Source organism: Narcine bancroftii, chromosome 4 (assembly GCF_036971445.1).
Source record: "Narcine bancroftii isolate sNarBan1 chromosome 4, sNarBan1.hap1, whole genome shotgun sequence".
Taxonomy (NCBI): Eukaryota; Metazoa; Chordata; class Chondrichthyes; order Torpediniformes; family Narcinidae; genus Narcine; species Narcine bancroftii.
In genome coordinates, this window is record NC_091472.1 from 226,810,350 (window position 1) to 226,829,940 (window position 19,591).

A 19,591-nucleotide genomic window follows, 5' to 3' on the forward strand; every position below is an offset into this window, starting at 1 on the left:
TGGGATGAAACTGAAGCCCCCAGGGAAAACCAACATAGACATGGGGAGGATGTACAAACTTCTTACCAGACAGCACAGGATCCGAACCCCGGTCCTGCTCAATGGCGGTTTAAAGGCATTGCGCTAACCACTATGGCAACGAAGCCGTCCCTCAACCCTGCTGCCATTCAAATCATCCTCAAGCCTGAGTGACTAAGACATTGTAACAAAAAAAAAATCCAAAAATACGAACACCTTACCCTCAAAAAATATTGTAGGCTCCAGACTGACAAGCCAGAGAAGAGACTCTCAACTTCATTTCGCTTCTTTCTTGAGCTCAAAGCCTTTCAGATCCCTTCAACTAACACTCTCCTCTGCTTGGTGGAACTTGTCCTGTCCTTTACTGTTTATTTTTGACACCTTTCATTTTCTCCAGTTCCAAGGTATAGCCATGGACACACTTGTGCCTGTCTCATGTGCCTGTCTCATCAGGTAGGTGGAACAGGGACCAACCATATCCCAACTCTTCCTCTGTCCATCAACAGCGACATTGATGTGAAATGCATCAGAATTTGACAATTTCATTAAATTCACTGTCAACTGACACTTGGCCATTACATTTACCTGAATTGTTTCTGACACTTCTAGCCCCTTCCTTTACCTCTGTGTATCCATCTCAGGGTCAACTTATCCATGTCTATTGATTATAGCCTCACTGATTCTATCAGCTACCTGGATTATTCTCTTCCCATCCTGTCTCATGAGAGGTCATCATCCCTTTCTCACAACTCATCCACCTCCACTGCAACAGTTCCCAGGATATCCAACAGTCCCCTTTCCTTAATAGACATGAATTATCTGTATTGCTTAATTTCTCATACTTCTGTCCTTATCCTACCTCCTGCCAGGCAAAACAAGGACAGAATCCCTCTGGCCCTTGCTTATTACCCCAGAAGTGTCCACATCTGGCACACGCTATCAACAGAAGCCACATCTTCCCCTCTCCATCCCTATCCGTTTTTTTTTGTTGCAGGGATAAGTCTCTCCAAGACTCCCTAGTCTGCTCTTTCCTCCCCAGCCACCCTTCCACCACCTTAGGTTCTTCCTACTGTAACAGCAGAAAGCGCAAAACTTGTTTTTACATCTCCTCCCTTCACCACCAAGACCACAAATAGACCTTCCAGGTGACACAGAGCTTTACCTACACATCATCCAACCTAATCCACTGGATTCAGATTACCTAATGTGTCCTTTTCTGCAGTGATGAGACCAACCACATATTGGGTAACCGCTTCGCTGAACACCAAAATCAATGATTCTCAACCTTTTTATTTCCACTCACATACCACTCTAACTATTCCCGATGTCATCAGTGCTCTATGATAAGTAAGGGATTGCTTAAGGTGGTATGAGGGTAGAAAGAAAAAGTTTGAAAATCACTCTTAATCATACCAAATTGACTCGTTATTTGCACGGTTTCATAACTCCAAAGCCAATGACAATTTTTCTCAAGCAAAATATTTCAGTAACAATTGGGTCTAGAGCAGTGATTCCCAACCTTCCCTTCCCACTCACATCCCACCTTAAGCAATCCCTTACTAATCACAGAGCACCGATGGCACAGGGATTACTTAAAGTGGTATGTGAGTGGAAAGAAAACGGTTGAGAACCACTGACCTACACTCTGTTCGTGGGTCATACTTGATCTTCCTGCAGCTAATCATTTTATTCCAACCATTCCCACAGTGACAAGTTCGTCCTCAGCCTTAAACCGCATGGCATGAACATTGATTTATTCTAATTTTCGGGAACTCCCACTTGGTTCCACTGTATCCATCTTTGTGTTGACTTCTGGAGGAAATCAGGAGAACACAAACCAGTCCTCATTGAGGGATCAGAGTGGAGAGGGTCAAGAACTTCAAATCCCTGGGTGTCAACATCTGAGGATCTGTCCTGGAGCCTCTACGTCAATGCAATCACGATGAAGGCTCGCCAGCGGCTAAACTTTGTGGAGTTTGAGGAGATCCGGTATGTCACCAAAGATAATTGAAAACTTCTACAGAATTCCGTCTAATTGCATCACTGTCTGGTATGAAGGCACCAAAACTCAGGACTAGAAAAAAACTCCAGACATCACAGCCAGCAGTCTTCACTTCATTAAGGACATCAGCAAGAGGCGGGTCTTAAAAAAGCAGTTATCCTCAAGGACCCCCACCACATTCCTAGGCCATGCCCTTTTCACTCTGCTACCATTGGGAAAAAGGGTACAGGAGACTTAAGATGAGCACTCAGCAGCACAAGGACAGCTTCTTCCCTTCCGCCATCAGATTATGAACGAACAATGAACTACAGACAATTCCTTACTTTGTCTTTCTCTTCCACTGTTTTTTATTTATTTTATGTGGTTTCTATAAATGTTTGCACCGTGATGCTGTCACTAAACAATTAATTTTGTGGCATGTTCATGACAATAAATTGATATTTTTTTCTCTTTAACCTCTTCCCAACCCCCCCCCCCCCCCCCCCATGGTTTCTCTCTCATCTTCTGTCCTTTCACCTCTGGGCCCTCCCCCAGCTTCCTTTCCCTTTTATACATGTAATCTAATCTATTGTGTCTTGATAAAGGGTTCATATTTAAAATGTTGACTGATCATTTTTGCCCTTGGATGCGGTCTGACCAGCTAAGTTTCTCCAGCAATATTTTGTTTGCTCAAGATTCCAGTATCTGCAGCTTTTGTGCTTCTTAATGTCGACCTTGTTAATTCCTCTCAGAATCTATTTTAATGAAATTGTCTCTCATTTTTCTGAACAACTTTGAACTCCATCTTTCCTCAAACAGTAACTCACTCATCAACACACAATCTGTACATAATTTCAAAGTGCACCTTTCTGTAGATACAGATCAAACAGTACTGATGTGGTCTCACTGAAGTCCTACACAAATGGAGTAAGATGTCCTTCACTTTGGACTCCAACTCCTTTGCAATAACCAACATAGTTTTTGCTTTTCAATCAATTGCTTAGCAATTATCGTGTCTCCATATGTTTTACTGTACTCACTGACAATGGGATGCTTTTCCTGTTTTTTTCTTCATTCTTTATTGGTGGAGGGAGGGTTTCTATTGATATTTTGTATTATAGTGTGATTGTTGTTAAATATATTTAAAATATTACAAAAAAAGTCCAGCATCCCCATTTTTTTTTGACAGTGAGCCACCTCTTGAATTATTGCTATGGTTTCCCCAGCACCATTAGGTTGTTTCATGATCCCAATAATGAAAGACCAGCATTATATCAGGATAACTTGAATGTCAGAATAACTTGAATGATCGTGGCATTCCTGTGTCACTACCGTTGAAAATTGAGAAGCTCCAGGTTTGGGAGGTGCTGCTGACAACGCCTTAACAGTGCCTTTTAATTATTCATGTCTGCCATTAGCCATAGTTAGAGGCAATGATTGTTTATAGTTTTGAACAGTGCAGCAGTAAATATTTTCTTGCATGCTATGGAAATTCATTGCCACTGAATATCTAAACAAGCAGAGAATATTCCCCATACCCCTTCCATCTGTCCAAATTTTTCTTAAATGTTAAAATTGAGCCTGTATTTTTCACATCAGCTCGAAACTCATTCCCACAGCTCTCTGTGTGAATTTTTCCCTAATGTTCCACCTAAAATTTTCCCCTTTCATCCTTAACCTATGTCTTCTGGTTTGTATCCCACTTGACCTCAGCAGAAAAAAGCCTTCTTGCATCTACTCTATCTCCACCCCTCATAATTTTTGTACACATCTATCAAATCTTCCCACGTTTTTCATTCTCACTTCATTGATGTTGGAAAAGTTTTGAGGAGAGGCAGTCTTTGTTGAATATCATACCATTGGCTTGCTCTGGAGCCTCAGTATTTTGTGTGGCTGGTCAATCATTGCTACTCAGATATTGATTAGAAATTTGGGAATGGCAATCCCATTGAATGTCAAGGGAAGAGCGAGTTCGGTGGTGTCATTATTACACTTGCACGATGAGAATATCACAACTTGCCAAAATGTGAACATGTCAAGGCTTGTTTCATCCAATCGCATATTTGTTCACTATCTAACATGTTGCAATTGGACTTGGGAGCATACAAATTAGCAACAGACCTCTGAGCTCTGTATGCCTGCTCTGCCATTCAAGATCTGACTGGAACCTCAATATCCTTTCTTCATATTTCACCCCCTTGCTTATCAGCTATTTGTGCCTGACAAAGCATTTTATTGCACCATCACCATCCCACCCCCTTCACCTTTGAGGAAAAGAATTGCAAAGGTTTATGACTTCCAGAAAAAAAATGATGCTGCCATTACTTTACATGGGCCAAGTTTTATTTTGAAATTATATGCTAGTTCAAGATTGTCCTACAGGGTTTGGGAGGCACCATTGAATGGGCTTAACGGCTTTTTGTAGATGGTTACAGTGGAACCTTTTTTTGGAGGAAATGAAATGTTGAAGGTTTAAAATGGAGTGACAAAAAGCAGGCTACACTCTCCTGCCGACTCTGGAACAATGAGCGTTGCTGGACTAAACCTCTGCCAGATAACCAGAGTATTCCATCCATACTTGCAGGCAATTATTGATTTGGAGATTCAGGGAGTGAGAGAGACGCTAACAAATTTTTTTAGTCATAAATGTACGGCCTCAGTTCTTACCCTGTGATGAAGGCAGGGTCATTGATTAACAGATGATGACTGGACTGATGAGAAAGTTGAGGAAGTCATAGGGCAGAGATGATAGGACTCCCACAAAGACAATCAATTCTACAGTTGCAATTATATGCTCCTTGCTGATGAAAGTCATTACACCCACCATTGGAAATCTGGCATTTGAGCTAGGGTTGCAAGGAAATCCTGGAAGACTAAGATTGACCATCACTGGCTATTGATATGAAATTTGATAGCACTGTAAATCACTTCCATGAGTTTTCTGATGATCAATGGTAACTGAATTTGGCACGCTTCTGTGCAATTCACTGGGGGAGGGGGTTGTTTGGAGCTCCGTGGAAGCAGAGGTAGGTGAAAGGAGACAGAGCTTGAGGAAAGCAGACATAGAGAAAGATGCTGCGGGTGGGGGCTAACAGAAACCAGATGTTGATGCCATCTGGTTTGAGGATGTCCAGATAGAATACAAAGTGCTGTTCCTCCATTTTGCAGGTGGTTCCAGTCTTGTAGTGCAGGAAACCATCTTTTCCACTTCATTAACTTTTCCTTACATCTACAAGATACATTTCTGGAGAGAACATTATACTTGCTCGAATGAGTGTAGCTCCAACATTCAAGCAGCTTGAAGGTCCAACCATCCTGGGGCAAAAGATCCAATTTCATTGCCATCTAATCCACCTGGGCACAATTCATTCCTTCAACACCTGCTCACTATTTTTGCAAAGGGCATCATCTACATTATGTACAAAATTTGCTCTCCAAGGCTGCTTTAAGAGCATCTATTGCGTGTGAAAAGTTTTATAGGCACAAGGGAACACCATATCTTCTTTCTTCCTTCACTTGGAATCGTGTCAATTTGGAATTGTATCATGATTTGTTCGGTACTGAAGTTAAATCCTGGACTTGCCATCCAACATCACTCTGTGGGCACCTTCACTAGATGAGCTACAGGGACTCATCACCACCTTCTTAAGGGGAAATCACAGAGAGACAAATACTTCATTGGACTGCAACATACAAAAGTTGGTCTATAAACCAGCACAGGAATCCTATTCAAATATTCAAGTTAGTCTGAGACCATTAACCTATGACCATTGAAGTTCAAGACTTCTCAGTGAGTATTTTCATCAATTTCCCTATTATTTCAGCAAATTATAGATTGGTTGATTTAAAAGAATAGGATGTTCCAAATTGAAAATGTTACAACATTGTGAAGCGTCATGATTTCATTTAACGATTAAAAAATGGACAATCCAAAAATTGTGGCACAATGGTAAAATGGTACTGTAAAGAAATGTACAGTAGGGAAGTAAGGAGATCTTATTTGTGACAAACAAACAAATCAGATGACTGCTCAAAAGCTCTGGTCTCATTATGAAGAAAAATGTTTTGTCAAAATCTGGAAATGTGTGAAATAACTTTATTTATGCAATCACCAAGTTGTGTTATATCTTAAGACCAAGAATGCAAGAAAAGCCAGCCAGGTATGCAAGTGCACGCTGGCAATATGGTGCAAATTGTAGCAACTGGCAAACATTAGATATAATCAGAATGGTTTCAATTCACACCAGTTCAAACCCTTTGCAACTTTCTGAGAAAACCTACTCAAGATGAGAGGACCCTTTAAATATCCTTCTGACAAAAGATAGACTCTTGTGGCATTTTGAGGTCTGACATAACTTTGATTATTTATTTCCTCACTTTGGAAAGTATTGAAGTGGGATTCAGAGGATGAAATGAACATGGAATGAAAAAGTTTTTATAAAAATTAGCAGAATAGTATGTTCATTAAAACAACAGGATACTTATTTTATTTATTCTTCCTGGAGAGATAATGCTCCTAATGTGGGTAGGGTGCTCTGATTGTGGCTTCCTGATGTTTGGGCCAGATTATCATGGTTAGTGGGGAATTATTACAATGAAAAGTTGGTGAGATCCTCACCAGCTCACAATACAATGATGGAATTAAAAACTCCTCTAAAGTTCCACTCATAAGCCATTAGTGCGAACATCACAGGACAACCTAGAACTCAACACAAGCATTGTCCTCAACCATTTTCCCATGTCTTCTTCGCAATGTGCATAGTGAATTAAGTTGAAAATGAGCCGTTTCAATATGCCTGCCCCATCCCCACCTCTTGGATAGATCAGCTGTCCATCCATCCAATTATATCTACTCAGTAACAGAATAAATAGGTTTTAAAAAGAATTTCCAAATCTACAACCACACTGAGAGAGTGTGATGATACAAACTGCAAAGAAAAGCAGGGATTTAAGAAAACAGTAACACTGGCGACTCAAAACTTATTTGCTTTCCATTCTTGAGGAAGTCTGATGACATAATGATGAAGATATGTCCCTGTTGCAGTTGTGTAGTCTCTTTAATGTGTTGTGTGATAACAGTGGCGTTTCTAGAACACTACTTCACATTTAATATGGCACCAGCAGTGGTGTTGTAGGCTAGCCTGCTGTCTTTTGACATGACAGCCATTGGAGCTCTGCAGAACACATCATCATGAGAAATGGATGACAGATCATACTGGATGTATGGCTTTAATGCACACAGCAATGCCTCCCAGCATGATCTGGCTTTCTCTTTCTTCTCATTCTTAGTGCAGCATACAAGATCGATGTGGACATTCATGGCACCGGCAAAGGTACTGTCACCGAGGCAGCAGTAGCAATAGGCAGTCAGAGCACTAGGCTCACATGTTATAGGCCACATAAATGGGATCAAGCTGATCAGCCAGGAAACCATCCCGAAGGTGCATCCGCTGCTTCTCACCACGTGAGTTGATGGGAATCACCCCAGGGTCCACCACAACCACCACACCTACAATCAGGTAATGTTCTTCCAAAACAACATTGGTAACCAAGGCAACCAAGTCCAGTGCTTCCTGCTCAGAACCGTCCAATTCAACCACAACAACCAGCAGGTTGGTCCATGTAAAGACAGCACTGCAGAAGAACAAATTTAAAATATCAGAAACATACAAGAAAGCATTGTTTTAATGCATTGTGCTACTCAGTGTGTTAAAGAAGCAATCCAAGTTAAAAATCCAATTCTCCGCATCATGTTATAAAACATACATCATTAAGAGGATGGCTTGAAGGTTGGTAATTCATAATCAACAACTTCTCTGCTGTAAAAGCATCCACTAGCATTCTTCCCAGTTGCTGGAGAATCATCCTAATAAATGACAATGCAATGGTCTCTTTAAAGAACACATCACCCAAGCATTTTATCTACACTTTTCAATGGTTGGGTTGTAGGCACATCTGGATTCCCAGGCTCCGCTGAAGGCTTGTGCTGCCTTTGCTGAACTAAGCTGGAAGGATACACATGGGTGTCTGACTGCCACTCAATCTCCTCAAAATTCACTATTTCTTCCAGCAGACAATATCCATTGCTCAACATTATGACTGCATTTGATTTTGCTGCTGTTTTCTCTGTCATCAAAAAGAAAGCTCTAGCCTTAACTTGGAATAGGCCCTTCAGTCTGCAATATTAGCGCTGAGCAAGCTTTCCAGTTCAAACTAAAACGTTGCTGCGTGCACATGACTTGGTTCCCTTCATTTTCATGCTTCTTCTGAATGAATTTTTATTTCTTCACTGTCAATACTTTGAGATTCTGTTTTCTTTCAGACAGCCTTCAACCCACCAGATGATCAACTGCACTAGCTGAAATTCTGCTCCACTATTCAGGCTTTTCATTCTTTATTAAGCTTGCTTTCATCAGTTCCCATCTTGTTCCAAGCAGACTTCCTCCCACCCCACTGTCTCGGAGATTCTTCCTAAAAGCCTCCTTGCCTTTCTTGTCTGCCTTACCGGCATCACCAAGATTCTGCAGGGCTCTTCAGCTACTCCTATCTGCATCTTTTATATCATCATTACTCCAATGTGCCAACTCTTGTTTTGCTCCCTTCAATACTTATTTCCCACAATTGCTTCATCATTCATTATAACTATTGGTAACCAGAAAAAAGTTATTGTTGTCAGATGATTTGGAAATGAGCTTGAAAGACAATATTTGTGAATTAAGCTACTTTCTACCAATACACCATTTTGTTGATAGTTAATTTATGTCCTACCATTCAGCAATGCTTTTATGTGATCTAAGCACTGACGTCTCAATGTCAATTGGATGGTAACGCATTCCTCTCAGCTCCAGAGTCTCATCCAAGGATCCCACCACATAAAGGGCATCATGACGTTCTGCAACAGAAGACAACTATCGTATAACTAAATTCAGTTTGAAGCTAGGTCAGAAAAAGGGCTGAAAATATTTTCCTGAAGTATTTCAATGGTTTTCATTTTCTTAATTATTTATGTCATATTTTGGTGGAAGCACAGACCCATCCACCAAAAGTCCCAAGTTTCTGCAGCAAATCCATTCATCAAATATATATAATGGCTAATTTAAAAAGCTATACCATTCTAAATTAATTATAAATATATTTGTTCCTTTGCTTTGTATGAATCTGAAAGAAGTTCTAAACAAGCTCAACTGGAGCACAAAGTGAATTCTTTGCAATTTACTTAATATTTGATATTGATGAACACATTTCCTTTGAAAATGCTCATGAATCTCAACAAATTCGATATCATATGACATGTCAGAAATTGCATTCATTGTAAATTTTCACAGCAATAGAAACCATTCTTATTTTAATATTTACATGTATAATAATGGTCCCATTTCACCAATAGGCTTATTGAAATTTCAAACATAATTTTTAACCGATGAACTATAATGAAGAATTAAGGGAAAGTGATTTCTCACCTCCAGTTGCATCAGTCAGTTCCGTCCTGCGAAGAAAGCCAAGATATCCTGTCCGCGCCCACAAAGTCTGCGTATCTCCAAAACTGAGTTTGGCATTGAAATGGTCAGCATGTAGGGATTCTTCACCATGGACGGTATAGTACCCGGTAGCATTATGTGGACTGCTCACCCAGATCTGTGCAAGGGTGTCAGAATCAGCAGTAAATCAACATTTCCTTCAATTAATAATTTTGAACAAAATTAAAAATCACAGTCCTTAAAAAATTAAAGCACATGGTCATATTTTATTATAGGTATTTATTTCCTTCTTTGCAGGATGAATACAATCTTGGCCAGAGTGAACAGCATTCCAGCTAAAATGAACAGGCTTTGTGTGTATTTTCCCTATTAGTGGTGAGGTGGCAATCCTGACTCTCGTGCCAAAATTCAGGCAATCTCTGCAAATTATTACAGGCTTCCATTGTTTTAATTTTCTCCAGTTTCAGTGAGTTTATTTCAACGACAAAAAAACGTGGGCCTTCCAATGAACACCCAAGTGAAGGGCTGTTAATTCTAGATGAATGTTTTATTTGAGGTTTTAATCCCAAAATCTCTAGTTTCCCAGCATTCCACATTGTCAAACAACTTTATCTCCCCATTCAGAGAAAAACTGCACATTGAAAGGGCTCACCGGACCCTTGGATCTAAGAGAGCCTGCGATCAGCAACCACAACTGCTCCTGGTAAGACTTTTGAGTTACCAGGAAAGGGAGACAATTCTGGGAGCAGCATATGATTACTCGAAGCAAAATAATGGCCTGGCCGACATTGATCATGAAAAGATAATATTTTTTCAAGACTTCAGCCCAACCCTGATTAAACACAGAAAAGAATTTGAAGATGTGAAAAGACAAATGAATGCTAAAGTCTTGAAATATTCAATTATGTATCCCGTGACTTTGAGGGTCGAAGCAGCGGAAGGGGACCAATGATTTTTCAAGACTAATAATGAGGTGGATGACTTCCTGCAAGGTTTATGAAAAGGCTAAGAATGCCAAAGAGTAAGACTGTGAAGAATGGTTACAATGTTCTATTTTTTAAAAATTTATTGTTGAAAAGAGAGAAAACTTGAGAAAAATAGTAGCAAAGTGGAGACTCTATTCTCAGTGGGAGAATGGTGCCCGGAGAGGATGGCGCTAAAGGGAGGAGTCATTCTTCCTCAAGAGATTCCATAGACTTATTTCATAGGCTTTGGGGCTTCCTGTTTATGTCACTGTCATGGACATTGTATGTGGTTTTTTTTTAAAAGGGGAAAGATCACTGTATTATTTAAACAAGCAAAAAGGTTTAATGGTTAATATTTGTTTAAAAAATCAATACAAATAGAAGGTTAAAATTTATTAATCTTAATAGTAATGGGATAAAGAGTATGGTGAAAAGGAAGTGGGTCTTGGTACACCTAAAAAATAGTCTTTCTGCAAGAAACGCACCTTACCAAATCAGAACATGCTAAATTAAAGAGAGCATGGGTGGGATAAGTAATATCGTCTTCATTTGGCTCAAAAGCAAGAGGAGTAGTGATTCTAATTAACAAAAATATACCAATAATAATAGAAGGGACACTGACTGACCAATTGGAAGATTTGTAATGGTGCATTGTAACATTTATGCAGAATCAAGGACGCTTATAAACATTTATGTGCCAAATTATGATGATGAAGCCTTTATGAAAGGTATCTTTTTAAAAACAGTAGAAGGAAGACAAAATATACTGGTCAGAGGATATATCAGTCAGAACAGTGACAAGGCCAAAAACTGCAAAAACGACACTATCATTTATGAAGGATTTAAATTTATTTGATATATGGAAACAGCTTAACCCTGTAGAAAGAAACTATTCATTCTACTCAAAGGTTCTACTCAAGGGTACATGATTCACATACATGGATTGATTTGTTTTTAATTGTAATGAATTTGTGTTATCCTTAGTTTAATGCTAAACTATATTTCTCATATATATAAAAATGTCTTAGTAAAGTAAATTATAGAGTTAAAATATTGCATCTGTATTCTTAGTTAGTTGTGGGCTGGTACAGGGCCACACACGGGTAGCAGCACATTTATAGATACGCCATTGCACTCAGAGAAGAGAGTTCATTCTCGAAGTCGATGTGTCTGGGAAGGATAGAGCTAATGGAGTTGAAGTGGGTCTTGATTACTCAGTAGAACTGCTGAGGAAGCCATCTGTTTTTAACTAAACCACAAGGCCCCTTGAACAAGAGAAATGAAACAGAGCCATGTGAGTGATATACTTAAGCCTTTGAAACAGAAGTGAGGTAATCTTTTGGAGTCATGTCACCTACAGGACAGAAGTATGAAGATCACATGGTTTACAAGCAACTGTTTAAAATTCCAGTAACCGTCAAATAATTTGGAGAAATATTGAAATGAGAGACAAAGGGATCAGTTCAGTTTGGAGTTGACAGGAGTCAAAACCCTGTTGCATACAGGTGTTGAAACTTTGTGAAAGACATGGTTGAGTTGCAGTAACCAGAATTGTTGCTGTTGCGTGTGTTACTACTGGGAATGGGGAACACAGAGTAAGTGGCTTTTGAAATAAGGAGAACCACTTTGCTGCCCCTTTGGGTCAATTTTTGTGTGGCCACTTCGTTTAACCCTTGTCTGGGTTTGTGAATTCATCGTGGAAGAAAATAGCCACATTGTGACTAAAGACGCCTAAAGATATGATGTTTAAAACCGCTTTGTATTTATTTCTGAACTGATAATTTAAGACCTTCAAGCAAGACTAAAATGTTGCTGAACTTTTAAAGATTGACTTTTCAGAGTGGGATTTCAATTATATACACACACAGACACAAATTTACATTTGCACAGAGTGGGGTTAAATTTAGATTTAAGTAAGTTTAGAGATAAGTAAGAAATGTTATATTGTTAATAGTTGCCCATTCAGAGCCAGCTCTTCAGCGCTTGACGTCCTGTTTTGCGGAAACTGCCAAAATGTTTGGCCTGGAAGTCAGCCTGAAGAAAACTGAGGTCCTCCATCAGCCAGCTCCCCACCATGACTACCAGCCCCCCCACATCTCCATCGGACACACAAAACTCAAAATGGTCAACCAGTTTACCTATCTCGGCTGCACCATTTCATCGGATGCAAGGATCGACAACGAGATAGACAACAGACTCGCTAAGGCAAATAGCGCCTTTGGAAGACTACACAAAAGAGTCTGGAAAAACAACCAACTGAAAAACCTTACAAAGATTAGCGTATACAGAGCCGTTGTCATACCCACACTCCTGTTCAGCTCCGAATCATGGGTCCTCTACCGGCATCACCTACGGCTCCTAGAACGCTTCCACCAGCGTTGTCTCCGCTCCATCCTCAACATTCATTGGATCAACTTCATCTCCAACATCGAAGTACTCGAGATGGCAGAGGCCGACAGCATCGAATCCACGTTGCTGAAGATCAAACTGCGCTGGGTAGGTCACGTCTCCAGAATGGAGGACCATCGCCTTCCCAAGATCGTGTTATATGGCGAGCTCTCCACTGGCCACCGAGACAGAGAAGAGGTACAAGGACTGCCTAAAGAAATCTCTTGGTGCCTGCCACATTGACCACCGCCAGTGGGCTGCTATCGCCTCAAACCATGCATCTTGGTGCCTCACAGTTCGGCGGGCAGCAACCTCCTTTGAAGAAGACCGCAGAGCCCACCTCACTGACAAAAGACAAAGGAGGAAAAACCCAACACCCAACCCCAACCAACCAATTTTCCCTTGCAACCGCTGTAACCGTGTCTGCCTGTCCCGCATCGGACTTGTCAGCCACAAACGAGCCTGCAGCTGACGTGGATATTACCCCTCCATAAATCTTCGTCCGCGAAGCCAAGCCAAAGAAGAAAGAATAGTATAATTAAAAACTATTATTTTGAATTTACCATTGCTGTTCCTGTGTTAGTGCTAACGAAGTCTTTTTAGTCCCAAAAATAATTGAAAGGGCTGTTAGTTCGAAACATAATGTTAAAAAGTAGAGTGGTAAAAACAGAATATTTGGCGAGTCTCCTATCAGATCATTCACCATTAACTTTAACCATTGCAATAATGGAAAAACAAGAAAGTGTATATAGTTGGCATCTCAATGCCACACTGTTGAAAAGGAAGGACGTTTGTGAGTTTATTAAGAAACAGTCAGAACTATTCTATGAAATTAACATTTCTTCTACTGATAATAGCTTTTTAAGATGGAATATGATTAAAGCTTATCTAAGAGTACAAATTATTTCTTATACAAAAAATCTTGAGAGAATATGCTACAGAACTGAATGGTCTAGAGAAAGACATAACAAAATTAGAAAAAGAATGTCAGAGAACAGGGTCACAAAAAAAATAGACTGTTAGTGAATAAAAAAAATTGAAATATAACACATTACAAACGTATAGAACAGAATTTTTTTTTAAAACCAAACAATATTATTATGAATTTGGAGAACGGTCGCATGAAGTTTTATCTTGGCAGCTAAAGCAGAGGAGTCATCTAGAATGATAAATGGAATTAAAAAAAGAGGCTTATATTATAAGATATAATCAAAAATAAATAAATAATAATTTTAGAAGATAAAATATGAAACTATTTAAATTAGAATTATTAGTAGATGAAAATGAGATTGACCAAATTTTAACAAATGTTGAACATCCAAAATTAGAAGATAAGAGAACAAATTGATTTAGATGCCTCTTTCACAAGGGAAAAAAATCGAGAAAGCCTTGGGTACTTTATAAGCTAACAAATTTCTGGGTTTCCTCCCAAGTTCGACAGACAACTTAAAGATTTATTGATTCTTCTTATGATGGATGTATTAGACCGTAGACCCAGAACCTCCCAGAATCTTTCTTAATTGCTATAATTACAGTGCAACTGAAGAAAGGTAGAGACCCATTAAAAGCTTTATCATATATCTCACTCTTTAATGCTGATTATAAAATATTGGCAAAGGCATTAGCTAATAGACTGGGACAATATCTACCAAAACTAATACATGAAGACCAGGTGGGATTTGTCAAAGGAAAACATTCTTCAAATAGTCTAAGTAGACTATTTAATATAATACATATGGCAAAATCAAAGTTGAATCCAAGTCTATCTCTCGATGCAGTAAAAGCATTTGATCGATTAGAACAGTCTTGCTTATTTAAAACACTGGAAAAATTTCTAAACTGGATAAGAACTCGTAAACCACAAGCCAAAAATTATAACTAATAATCAAATGTCAGCAGTTTTTTCCATGAGTAGATCGAGCAGACAGGGGTGTTCTCTGTCTCCAGCACTTTTTATCCAAGCTATTGAACTACTGGCAGAGATTATAAGGAAAGATCCAGACATTAAAGGCCTCAAAGTTGGACAGGAAGAACATAAAATTAGTTTATTTGCTGATGATGAGCTATTATATATGTCTGACCCGGCTGAATCCTTGATAAAATTGCAAACATTAGAAAAATATGGAAGAATATCAGGTTATAAAATAAATATGGACAAGAGTGAGATAATGCCATTGAAAATTTTTGATTATGAAAGATATCAAAAAGGTGGTAGATTGAAATGGAAATAGATGGAGTCAAATATTTAGGGGTAATGATGGATAATAACTTATAGAACATATAAATTTAATTACACTCCGATTAGAAAAAAATAAAGAAAGATTTACAGAAATGGAAATAACTCTAGTGCCAATAACTCTAGAGGGAAGAGAAAATTGTATTAAAATGAAGGCGATGCCAAGATTACAGTATCTTTTCCAATCGTTGCCTATTCCAATACCGAAAATTTTATTTAAATTATTGAATAATTACACAAGGCAATTCTTATGGAATAACAAAGTGCCAAGAATTTCATTGGAAAAGATAACATGGGATTATAAATTGGGAGGATTTAGACTTCCAGATTTTAATAAATACTTTATAGCACAAGCAAAATTTTTATCATTCTTTTTTGAAGAAGACAGTCCCCCTTCTAGGATCTGAATGGGAATGAATTCAATAGAAGAAGAAACAGCAAAGGACTTTATTCATAAGTGGACTGTTAAATTAATAACAAAAAAGACAGATAACCCTATAGTAATACATATGATTAGAATATAGCAAGAGACAAATGGGAGTATTGGAATAAAAGCAGGTATATCATTAAGAACAGAATTATGTAAAAATGTGTGGCTGCCTATGAATCTGGATAATGAAATATTGAATTCATGGTAATGTCAAAGGAATAAAATATATTGATGATTGTTTTGTGGATGGATCGCTTATGTGTTTTGAACAATTAAGGAATGAATACGGAGTCGCTGATGGAACTTTCTCTTGTTTTCTTTAGCTAAGTTTTCTGGTAACCGAATTATAGGAAGGATATCAATAAGGAAAAGAGAGTGCAGAGGAAATTTACGAAAATGATACTTGGGTTTCAGAATCTAGATTGCAAAGAAAGATTGAGCAGATTAGGTCTTTATTCCTTGGAGCACAGAAGGCTGAGGTGGGATTTGATAGAGGTATTTAAGATTATGAGGGGGATAGATAGAGGTGATGGGGATAGGCTTTTTCCATTGAGAGTAGGAGAGATTGAAACAAAAGGACACGAGTTAAGAGTTAAGGGGAAAAAGTTTAGAAATAACATGAGGGGGAACTTCTTCATTCAGAGAGTGGTGGCTGTGTGGAATGAGCTTCTGAGAGAACTAGTGGCGGCAGGGTCAATTTTGTAATTTAAGGAAAAATTGGATAGTTATATGGATGGGAGGGGAATGGAGGGTTATGGGCAGGGTGCAAGGAGATGGGACTAGAGGAGAGTACTTGTTCGGTGCGGACTAGATGGGCCAAGATGGCCTGTTTCCGCGCTGTATTTGTTATATGGTTATGGCAGCCATATTTGGATAATTTAGGGGCCAAATAGTAATTATATATACAATAATAAAGATAATAATAAATGTTGCTATAGTATAAATGTAAATGACTTCCCCATTTAGAATTTTTGATGATCAACATAAATATGAGCCCTTATGGCGTGTGGGGTTGTTTTGTTTGTTTTATTTATAAAGAAAAAAGTTTTTTATATAAATATATTTAAAACTGGAGTTTTTCTATGTATATATGTATGAAAAATAAATTTTTTTTTTAAAAGATTTCTTTTGCCTCAGATAATAAATAAATTGATCCTCAATGAGCCCTGAAGATGACACAGGAATCACATGCCACCATTTATAAGGATGACAGGATTCTCCTTTCATTCTTCACAACATTCAGCTTAATGACAACAGCCCAAAACCAATCATTCATTCATTCATTTTGCTGTTGGAAGTTTGCCAGTATGCCTTTGTGCAACAGCACATCTATTGGTGAGAACAAGAAAACCAAGTCATTGTAGCACTTTGTGTTATTCGACACAGGTGTCCAAATGCTGCAGGGAATTAACAGGTGATGTCAGTCAGATGGCATCAACTTATGCGCAGGAAACAGAAATGGAAGCAAAGCCATGGGTAAATTTTCATTGTGCTACCTATTTAGTTTAAAAAAATACACTGTGTGGTGATACATTTGCAAGCTCTTGCCGGAAAGGTTTTGTTCCTCCTGCCCTTAAAAAAAATACATTTTATTTTTGTGAACATCTTCCAAGTTGAAATGAATGTGGCATCTTCTTTTGATTGACATTTGGTGCCTTGCAATCTCACCTCTCCAAGGTGTGAATCTCCCAGTGGTCCTTTTGTCTCTGGATTAGTTATGATAACCTTTACTCCAGGAAGAATCTGCAAAAGAGATTTAATATCAGAGCTATGGTTGATTTGCTTTACTGGTTGTTGATTCAATAGTACATCATATCTTTTCAAAAATAATTTAGCCAACCAAAAAATTCAAGTGAAGTTCGTTTTAAAATATCAGGCCGCAATCTTACATCATGTTGGAACAAAAGAGCCAAATGCATTAGATTTTATTGCCCGATTTCAAGAACTTTTTCAGTCTTAGTTTATCAATGACACTAGAAGATATTTTTGTCAATATGTTGAATAATCAACATGTTGAAAGTTTGAAAAGGTAGCAAAAAAAAAGGTTACTTCATCCATCAGCATCTTCCTGCAAATAATATACGCAAGTATTTCACCCTGCCTGCCTATGACTATTAGAATGAATATAGTCAGTGCTTCTCTTAATTTAAATAAAAACACAGCACATTGGAAACACATAGCAGATCAGTCAGCATTTGGCGAAAGAACAGAAAAAGTAAACATTTCTCAGGCCCTTGACTTGAAACATTAATTTTGTTTCTCTTTCTATTGTGTAATATATATATATATTTGGGAGAATTTGGTAAAATTAGAGTAGGTTACATACATACACAGATCTTATTTGAAAGACTGAAGAATTCATATTCAGTAACTTTTCAGGATCTATGGAGAATTTCACAAGTAGGTGCTAATTGAAATGAGGTCATGAAATGAATAGTCATTGTTTTGGAGGAGACAAAATGGCTGTTTGCAAGTACCTACAAGTGTGCTCACAGAAAGGTCACTCCTGGGTTTTGTTTATCTAAGACAACAGCCTGACCAAGAGAGAACTCCTATTGTTTGCTGAAGAAGGTGAGGGTTTTTGCAAGGGAGTCAGTCACATGGGCTTTCTGGCAGTCTTAGTTGGAGAAAGAGAGAGAGAAGACAAGTTCAACAAGCTCTCTCAGCCTGTGTGTGTGTGTGTGTGTGTGTGTGTGTGTGTGTGTGTGTGTGTGAGACACTGAAAGCAGCTGAACAGTGCAAGCCAAGAAAAGCTGGTGGGAAACAGAAAAGCTCCAGAGCAGTGGATGGCTGAAAGTGCTATCTGTCTGATGTTTCTCTTGGAATAAGGGGAACAGAAAGGAACTCTGTGATAGAATGAAAGAAAGAGATTACCATCTGGAGAACCCTGATGGGCCAAGTTTCATCAGCATGTCACTGAGGTGACTAACGGTGGTACCTCAGTTGTGGAAATCTTGGAACAACAAATCTCTCTCTGCAAACCCTACAAGAACCTTCCTGACCAGTAAACATTGACCTTTTGAGCACCAAAGCCTGGTGAACGTTATACATGCTGTCCACACTATAAGAATTGCCTGCAACCAGAGAACTTGGAAGAAGGAGAAGTGAGATTGAACTGTTAACCAAAGAACTTTTCTTAAATTTACACACACATTACATACACGTGCACTTAGAATTAGAAGGGGGTTAATTTGGGTTAGTTAAGTATAGAGATAAGTTAAAGTTTGATTCTGTTTTCATGTTTAAAGTTGATTAAAAACAACTTTTGTTTCAAAACCTACTTGTCTTGGTGAATGTCTATTGCTGCTGGGTTTTAGGGTCCTTTAGACTCGTAACAATTGATATTGCCTGACCTGTTGAGCATTTCCAGCATTTTCTGGTTTATTCTTAATTTTCAATTTTACTTTTCTCAACTTGTTTCTTATTTCTTCCAAATTTCCAATTTTACAACATCCCATACATAATGCAGGCATCACAACGTTCTGGTTTACTTGCTCTCTCTCACACCAGTGATCTCGCACAATTTAGGCCTTGACACCTCTTGCTAGTTGATGAAGATTTGATATTTTTCACCACAAAAGAAATAGTCTGTAGAGTACATACCTTTCCTGACTCCATTAGTGGAAGACTGTGTGGAGAGCCTCTCTCTACCAAACGCACCCTAGAACAAGAGAAACAGGTTCTTAAATTTTTTTCCATTCAATTAAATAAAATGCATTTATAAAATTAATCAAAACATTCTCCAGACCAGGAACTAGCATACCTCAGCAAGAAAATAATGAAAAAAAAATGTATCGGACAGGTTTTACTCTGTGACGTGTTTGGCTGGATGAGGGCACCACAAAGTTTCCTCAAGATTCCCTGAGAGAATTGCAAGGGAAGAATTCTTGCAAACTTTACGCACAGTCCCAAGACAGAGAAAATTTGGCACGTTGTTTGTGTTTTCACAGGTTCAAAAAGGAACATCGATGTTTGTTTTGCCTCTGCAGTCACTGTACAATATTGGGACATGAAGAGAGAATTTTGACCATTTCGTTGAGCAGGTGAGTTCTGACCTCACACACTAGATGAAACTCCAAGTTGCCAACCATTTTA

At 38.5% G+C, this 19,591-nt stretch overlaps 1 protein-coding gene across 7 annotated transcripts in view; it reads right to left on the bottom strand.

Moving 5' to 3' along the window:
• Positions 1–6,081: 6,081 nt before the first annotated feature.
• LOC138761669 (disco-interacting protein 2 homolog A-like) overlaps positions 6,082–19,591 on the bottom strand; it is a 294,820-nt gene continuing 281,310 nt past the window's right edge. For all 7 annotated transcript variants that reach the window (XM_069934205.1, XM_069934204.1, XM_069934203.1 and 4 more), the window contains 5 exons: positions 19,100–19,157; positions 17,165–17,239; positions 9,460–9,634; positions 8,768–8,891; positions 6,082–7,633 (listed from right to left, as the gene is read on the bottom strand). In XM_069934205.1, coding sequence (XP_069790306.1) covers positions 7,381–7,633; positions 8,768–8,891; positions 9,460–9,634; positions 17,165–17,239; positions 19,100–19,157 — 685 coding nt within the window. In that variant the 3' untranslated portion in view covers positions 6,082–7,380. The remainder of the gene's footprint in view (positions 7,634–8,767; positions 8,892–9,459; positions 9,635–17,164; positions 17,240–19,099; positions 19,158–19,591) is intronic.